The sequence below is a fragment of the Carassius carassius genome, chromosome 23 (assembly GCF_963082965.1).
Source record: "Carassius carassius chromosome 23, fCarCar2.1, whole genome shotgun sequence".
NCBI classification, from domain to species: domain Eukaryota; kingdom Metazoa; phylum Chordata; class Actinopteri; order Cypriniformes; family Cyprinidae; genus Carassius; species Carassius carassius.
Window position 1 is genome coordinate 14,853,825 of NC_081777.1, and position 8,978 is coordinate 14,862,802.

An 8,978-nucleotide genomic window follows, 5' to 3' on the forward strand; every position below is an offset into this window, starting at 1 on the left:
AAATGTGAAGTGTAATGTGGCAGAATGAGAGTTTGTAACCATAATTGTACAAAAACAATACAGCAACAACCTTTAGTTTATCGGCACTTACTGTAGACTGGGGTGTCTAAAGGCCATTCACACCAAGAATGATAACAATAAAGAGAACAATATTAGCGTCTATACCAATGGATGCTAACAGTCTGAGGATTGAATACTCAGGTTCTTTAAAGTTGCCTGGAATTGTCTTTCAGCTGGAAAAAAAAATTCTTAAAGTGATTTCAACAATATTGTTTATTTTATAATTAATTATTAACTAAACTTTATAGTTAATTCTATACATATCAACCTTGGTGTGAAAAGGGCCTTAAAGGTGATCTATTAAGCCCATTTTTTACATGATGTAAAATAAGTCTCTGATGTCCCCAGAGTGTGTATGTGAAGATTTAGCTCAAAATAACCTTCAGATAATTTTTCAAAGCTTGTTGAAATTGCCATTTTCTTTTAATTGCACCGTTTTTTGTGTTTGTCCCTTTAAATGAAAACAAGCTGGTGCTACTGCCTCCCTTTTCAGAAGAGGGTAGAGTTTCTAGAGCTTGCGCACGGCATGCCAGCAATAACAAAACACGCTCTCACACACAGAAAATGATAGTAGCGGTGTTCAGCCATATATGTTTGAACCAGCGTCGTGCCGAATTCTGCACCCTGTCAGATTATTTATGAATTACACAGACGGGGAGCACGGCATAAAAATAACAACATAGCTGGTCTCGTTGTGCCATCGTGTGCTAACATGAACTTTATAAGTCCCACATATGATTATGAGCTTGTCAAATTCAAGTGATCGATTTCACATTGCTTTCATATGCAATTTTTAAATACCACATTCCTATTCACAATCATTCTGGTAGCACGTGAAGGCAGCATCAGTGGAAACGGACAGACTTTTTCAATTCAATTCAAGTTTATTTGTGTAGTGCTTTTTACGATACAAATCACTGCAAAGCAACTTTACAGAAAATTAAGTTTCTACAATATTTAGTAGTAGCTTATCAGTGGTGACTGTCAGTTTATGTGCATATGGCATAAATTTTTAACACTATTACCAGCAATTATTATATGATGCAATCACACTTGTAGCAATATTTGGTAGTTCTGTATGTTGTTTCAGGGTTAGCATCATCTAAGGCCCTCAGAGGGGTTGCCATCATCTCTTCTCAGGTATTCTGGATACAGACTGGAGCTTGTGTAAATCCTAGTACAGAGAAACAAATAGAGACATTATGAGCATAGCTGCTGTTCCAACAAAGTAAAATTAATTAGTTTAACCCAAACTAAAGAATAATTATGTGCATTTGATCAGATATAACTGCAGTCCAAAATCATGAGATGCATTATTTGAATGCTTGGAAAAAAAGAGATTTTAATCTAGATTTAAACATAGAGAGTGTCTGAACCCCGAACATTATCAGGAAGGCTATTCCAGAGCTTAATAGGTAGCTAGTGCAGAGAGTGTACAATTGGGGTAATTTGATCATATTTTCTTGACCTGGTAAGGGCTCTTGTCGCTGAATTTTGGACAACCTGTAGCTTGTTTATTGAAGATGCAGGACAAGCACCTAGCAGTGCATTACAATAGTTCAGTCTAGGGGTCATGAATGCATGAACTAGCTTTTCTGCATCAGAAACAGGTAACATGTTTCGTAGCTTGGCAGTGTTTCTAAGATGGAAGAATGCTGTTTTTGTAAAATGGGAAATATGGTTTTCAAAGACAAGTTGCTGTCTAATATAACACCCAGATTTTTGACTGTAGAGGAAGTAACAGTACATCCGTCTAGTTGCAAACTGTAATCTACGAGATTGTGTGTACTGTTTTTTTTTGGTCCAATAAGTAATATCTCTTTCTTACCTGAATTTAATAGGAGAAAATTATTGGTCATCCAATCTTTTACATTTTTAACACACTGTTAGCTTGGATAATTTAGAAGTTTGATCTGGTCTCGTTGAGATATATAGTTGAGTATTATCACCATAACATTGGGAACTATTCCCGTATTTTCTAATAATATTACCAAGGGGCAACATTTATATTGAAAATAGCAGAGGACCTAGGACGGATCCTTGTGGCACTCCCCATTTTACTGGTGATAAATGAGATGACTCCCCATTTAAATAAACAAAGTTGAAAAGATCGGACAGGTAAGATCTAAACCATCTTAAAGCCTCTCCTTGAATACCTGTATAGTTTTGTAATTGATCTATGAGTATGTCATGATCTATGGTGTCGAACGCAGGACTAAGATCAAGTAAAATTAGCAATGAGATGCAGCCTTGATCTGACGCAAGAAGCAAGTCATTTGTAATTTTAACAAGTGCAGTTTCTGTGCTATGGTGGGGCCTGAAACCTGACTGAAATTCTTCGTACAGATCTTTTTTTTGCAGGAAGGAGCACAAGTGAGCAGAGACCACTTTTTCTAAAATTTTAGATGTAAATGGAAGATTTGAAATGGGCCTATAATTTGCCAGTTCACTAGGATCTAGTTGTGGTTTTTTTAATAAGAGGCTTAATAACCGCCGGCTTAAATGGTTTTGGGACATGACCTAAAGATAGCGACAAGTTAATAATATTGAGAAGCAGTACTTCTGCTACAGGTAACAACTCTTTCAGTAATTTAGTGGGTACAGGATCTAATAAACCTGTTGTTGGTTTAGATACAGTGATACGTTTATTTAGCTCTTCCTGTCCTATAGTTGTAAAGCACTGCAGTTTATCTTTGGGTGTGATGGATGAAACTGAAGTATAAAACGCTGTAGAATCTACATTTGTTATTGTATTTCTGATGTTATCTATTTTATCAGTGGACAAATTCATAAAGTCATTACTATTAAACTTTGATGGAATTTTTGAATCAGGTGGCGTCTGGTTATTTGTTAATCTAGCCATTGTGCTAAATTAAAACCTTAGATTGTTTTATTATTTTCAATGAGTTTATGCGTTTTGTCCAACATGATCCCAGGATTCCACTGAGATAAGACATTTAAGCCTGTGACTCGCGGTTTAGGAGTTATGAGTGATTTGTACTTTTGATCACTGTAGCGCCCCCGTCAGGCCAATTGGGGTGAGCCTTGGTGAGGTCTTAGACTGTGATTACTGCCATCCCGATCAATTTTAGATGGAGATTGCTGATCCTCGGCCATTCTAACAATTACAATAGGGTTTCAGTGCTATGCGCTTGAACCCTTAATAAATGGATAAGTTGTCATATATTCATCATATATTAAAATATATATTTTGTATACATCTTTGCTTGATATCCAGGCTACTCAAGTAAGATCAGCCAGATGCCAGTCATCCTCACCCCACTGCACTTTGATCGTGACCTGCTGCAGAAGCAGCCGTCCTGCAGACGGTGTGTCGTCATCAGAACCTTCATCACCAGCGACTTCATGACCGGCATCGCCGCTACTCCAGACAACCAAATACCTGAAGAGGTGAGAGATCAGATCCTCTATCCACACATAAAAACCCTACGTCATTTCCACACATTAACTCATGCTCCTCTGGCCACAGGTGGTTCTCAAGATGGTCAACGAGATCAAGAAAATCCCAGGCATCTCCAGAGTGATGTATGACCTGACGTCCAAGCCACCGGGAACCACCGAATGGGAGTAGAACCGTGGACTTTTGTATCCTCAGATTTATCCTTGTCGACTCCTCTTCTACCTCCCCCTTTCCCAGTACTGCTACATTCCCCTCAAACCCTTTTTCTCCTCTCCCGCGACCCCCTTTAGGCACACCGCCCTGTCATTGTCCCACTGAGACCGGAACATTCCCTACAATGGCAGGTTGTACTGTGATTGGCGCTTAACTGACAATGCTACTTCAGTTGCGCCTTATTATCTGGGGTCGGTTGTAATATTGGTATTATAAGTGTTGTTGTTATTATCCTGATCACTGATGATAATAATGATGATACATTGACTTAATTACTTTTTTATCAGCTCTCTATGATTAATGCATTGTCTCCTCCATGCTTTCTGTTGTAGCCACTGCAGGTCAAAGATAATTTCAGGGCAGTTGACTGTCCATTGCAGCATGACACGAAGAATGCCGTTTTTTTAAGCAAGTCCACTTGTTCAAGGGTTACGTTCTAAGTGTTGCTGCTTTTGGCCTTTAAGATAAACTTGTTTTTATTAACTCTGTTTGTGCAGTGTTGATTTCGGTTTGGAATTCTTGCTTGAATTCTTCTATGGAAGTGGCAGGTAAAGACTAGCAGTAGTAGCTCCTTAAACGTGACCAATTGATGTTTATTTGCCAAATACTGATGAGGTCAGACAGTTTGCTAAATGCCACTCTTACGCTGTTGGTTCATCACAGAGATTTTTCTGTGAAGGAGACCCGTAATCTAAAGGCCTCCTGAAATTTGTGCCTCTTTTTTTCAGTTATTTTGTTTTTCAGGGATGCAACTTTATTTAATGCTGCATTATTTTCTTCTGTCTTTTCATGAAAAGGATTATTGACATTTGAATAGAGAAAAGTGAGAAAATGTGTATTTTTGTTGTTTTCATTTTACATCACGATCATAGTTGAGTTAGCCTGGGCTGGTCTTATAAGCATGTAAGATCAACAGTGTACTTATTTTCACCAATAAAGGCCTTGGTATTTTTTTTTATTTCTTTTATTATTTTTTTTGTGCTAGGTGGAACAATAGTGTTTTGAAAGGCGATTTACAGAGGGAAGAAGAATAGGTGATTGACAGGACACATCCTCCTGTGTATGTGGCCTCATCATTATTAATATTCCACTCCTTTAACAGAAGCGTGTTATTATGTATAGAGAGAATAGGGGTTTTGATTGGGCTCAAATGGAGATCTGTGTCCAATACCCTGTCTGATTTATGATGTAGAGAATTGTTGTGATATGAAAAACATGCTTGATATTTATTGTCTTCAAAGATTTCACTTTCAAACTTCAGCAAAAAACTCAATGCAAGATGAACTTCCTTGTCTTAACTGCAAATCCTGTTCTTAATGTCTTTTTCGCAGTGTCTCCTTTATCATGTGTATATTTTACTTGTCTATTAAAAATACAACTAACACGTTTAAATTCCTAGTGGGTAAACTGCAATATTATATGATATTCAGTTTAATTTATGCAATTCTATGTTGACCCCCCCCCCCTTTTTACCTTTTACCCCTTTTTTTGTTTAAACCTAAACAATGCTGTTTTACCTTAGAATTGTGCCTCAGACCAGGCCACCGCATGCAGTTTGAAACTGATATTTGTATAATGCAAACCGAGCTTTAATAAAGAACTCTGTTCAGATTTCTCTCATCACAAGATCTTTCACTGATTAATTGTATACAATTTGCATTTGGTTCACACTTCTGGTATAGTTAATTAAAAGGTTAAATATTCCTAATACTATAAAATATGTATAATTTTTTGTTCAACGTGAGTATATGCATGCATGTGAAAGAAATTAGTGCTATTACTGTATAAGAGACAACAGTAATGTGCTGATAAATCCTTGCATAACCATATGCAATATTTCATAAGGGTTAAAAAGTGCAATATTAACCACTCCCCAACTTATACTTTTCAGCTCCCAATTCTTTAAATGTTTGTTTTTGTATAATATTTGATTTTAGCTTTGCTTCAATTAATGGACACAAGTTTTAATAGAAAATTAACAATAACAACTGTTGTGGATGACTTGATTATCCACTTTCACATGGAATTTGTGGAATTCTATCGAGACTCTGACATTAAGACATCTGGTAAATTACTGTGTTTATGTTGCAAATAAGGCGTCTGTCAATAAAAAAAGGCAAGTGCGCCCACTAGTGGACCAAGTTACTATTGCAACCCACAATGGTTACTCATATATTTCTTAATCCAAAGATATTTTGAATACATTCTTCAGCTGTTTTTGAACACATTTTTATTACAATGTTCATGTAAATGTCAAGGGTCCTCCTCTGTGTCAGCACAATATGTAAAAAAGGGACAGTTCAAACTTGTTAGTAGTTAAACTAATGACTAGTGATGTTTCACTGAAGCGTTAGGAGCAGATATTGTGTAACGTGACAGGCAGTTGTTTGTGAACTCCTTGTGTGTTTGTGTGCGTGTTTCTCCCTTTCACTTGGGAAGAGGGTTCAGGTGTGTGTCACTGTTCTAACTGAAGGACATGTAGTGACAAGCACATCCACAAACAACAAGATCCCAAAGGAAAGGAAAGATACAGTATCAAACCTATTATAGAGCTAAACAGCAGGGGAGGTTCAAGCACCAGTGCTGTGCTGTCACCCAACAAGCTGAAGCATGTCGAACACAATTAAATCAAACCCCATGGTGATGCTGTGCTGTTCACCCCATCATCTTCATCTGTCTCTATACTAAATGTCCCAGTCAGTAGACTGATCTTTAATTACAATGGTTTTAATGTCTGAAAAAAAAAGAGATTCTTTTTTTTTTTTTTTTACTGTTTCACTTCTTGAAAAGTTTTTATAGAGACAAACTATAAGTCTACAGAGAGAGAGAGAAGATAATAATGCAGTAAACACAAAATACATGCACATGATAAAGACTTTTGTATACATTTGTACATGCACATCCATGTAGAACATTCTACAATGACTCTGATAACTGAGAACATATTGTGAAGTGTTAGAAACTGCAATTTCTACTATGTTATAATAATGTTTTAAAATAATAAATGAATGATATTTGTATAATTGAATTATTAGCTCGTAAATATATAAAAATGATATATGAAGGAGTTTATTATAATCAGTGTTAGGGAAAGTTACTTTTAAATGTAATGCATTACAATATTGCGTTACTACCTAAAAAGTAACTAATTGCTTTACATTGCATTACTTTTTCTCTTCTGGTCTGCGCTTGCTAATTTGTTTTTAATATAAAAATTTCTATTTTTGGTTAATGTAAAGGCCCTTTCACACCAAAAGTGAAATGAATACACCTCAGATCGCATTAAGCATAGAATGCATGAGAAGAAAGTTCAACACTCTTCAGCAACGAAACAAAAATAAAGAAAAACAAAAAAAGCGAAGGTGTGCTTTGATTGGCCAGCTATCCAGTGAGTTGTGACTGGCCGAATACCTCAAGCGTGTGACGGAAATGTTACACCCCTTAGGCCCTGTCCCAAATGGAACACTTCATGTGCACTTTAAATACATTAAGTCTACGAGACCGTAGGATGTCCCATTTGTCAGTGTGTTCCTGTGGCTCAGTGATAAAGCATTGCGTTACTATTCTGTAGTATACTATACTATTCCTAGACGAAAACATTAAAACCAAAGACATAATAACAGATTATAATGACAATACCAGCAGTTCTCAGTTCCAGTTCTCGCGGCCCCCTGCTCTGAACATTTTGTATGTCTCTCTGTTAACACACCAGATTCAGATAATCGGCTCATTAAAAGTGAGCTCCATGCATGAAAAAGCAGGGGAAATCTGTTGAAGTTCACTTCTCTTCGGAAAACACATTCAACGATTTGCGCTGGCAATGTCTTCACACACGGACACACATGACATCAATAAATAAATACAATTTAAATTCACGTCTCGCACACTTCAGTGCACTTTGAATGGAACATATACATCCGCTTTGAACTGGAATCATGGCAGAATATCCTGTGATGTCCACTTCGCAGGGCACTTACGTTCAAATAGAACAAACATCTTAAGTGATAGAAGAAACATACAAAATATGCAGAGCAGGGGGCGCGAGGACTGGAATTGAGAACCGCTGACTTATAATGCCTTCTTATGCATTGCATTGCATTGCACCACATAAACATAAAACCATGTCTGCATTTGTGATCGGAGCAATGACAAACAACAAGCGCTACTCTACACTGCTCAGAATTCACATTTAAATCATCAGTGGCAAATCCTTTACATATGAAAACGTACTTACAGACTGTGAGTCAGAACAGCTGGCACTGTAGTCTTCTCTCCCAGGATCAGGAAAAAGTTCTCCATAAAATGCGCTGCACACATCTGAATGTTTGGGTTGAACTTTTCTGGAACAGTGCTGTAAATACAACTTAACTACTGATTTATAGTTGTGTCCTTTTTTGAAAGACCAAACTAAGTAGCTTCACTTTCAAAGTTAAGCCTTCTTTCTATGAATGAACATTTGGGCAGCGTTATGCAATTCTTCCCACATAGTGATGTAGACATGTGGGGGGCACTTTAGAATGAGCTGTTTTAGGAGGACATGGTTGACTCTTAACTTTTATTAAAAAAATATCTCTTTGGACTTTAGTCTTTGCAGCTTTAGAGATCTTCTTTATACACCAAGAGCTTGTAACACTCTAAAGAGAAAGGATATCATCATAGAAGGTCGGCAGCAAAGATATTGATTATGGGGTTAAATGCATAAAAGATATTTGAGTTATTTAATAAATGTAATTAATGCATGTTTCCATTGCATTGTTTTCATTCATTTAGAGGAATACTGAATCCAGGGTTTTTCTTGTTTTTTTTTTTGTGCAAGTGAGATGATTAAATGCATGTCCACATTTAGTCTAAAACCACTCTTACTCCCGATTTCTCTCAACATGGTGACTGGAGAGCTGTCAGTCAATAAATGGGAAAACAAAGTAGTTAATTATTTGAAAAAGTAACAAGATATTTTATTGTAAATTAAAAAGTAACGCGTTACTTTACTAGTTATTTGAAAAAGGTAATCTGATTACATAACTCGTGTTACTTATGCATTACCCCCCAACACTGATTATAATAACTTTTTTAAATAATAAATTAATGATCTGTTTGTATTGTTTTTAAATTATTTGCTCGTAAAAATATCAAAATTATATATGACGACATTCCTCCCAAAATGTTGGATTTATATTGTCCTTTTCTGATATACAATTAAAAAATTTAGGGTTGGTAAAATAAAAAATAAGTGTGTTATTTTATATTTCTTATTGCCTTTATATTGTCAAGTTAATTGTGTAAT

At 36.2% G+C, this 8,978-nt stretch overlaps 1 protein-coding gene across 1 annotated transcript in view; it reads left to right on the forward strand.

The window, feature by feature from the left end:
- Positions 1 to 5,320, forward strand: part of LOC132101350 (GMP synthase [glutamine-hydrolyzing]-like) — a 32,530-nt gene extending 27,210 nt beyond the window's left edge. Inside the window, exons 15-16 of the mRNA XM_059506243.1 lie at positions 3,299 to 3,471; positions 3,551 to 5,320. Coding sequence (XP_059362226.1) covers positions 3,299 to 3,471; positions 3,551 to 3,652 — 275 coding nt within the window. The 3' untranslated portion in view covers positions 3,653 to 5,320. The remainder of the gene's footprint in view (positions 1 to 3,298; positions 3,472 to 3,550) is intronic.
- Positions 5,321 to 8,978: the final 3,658 nt, after the last annotated feature.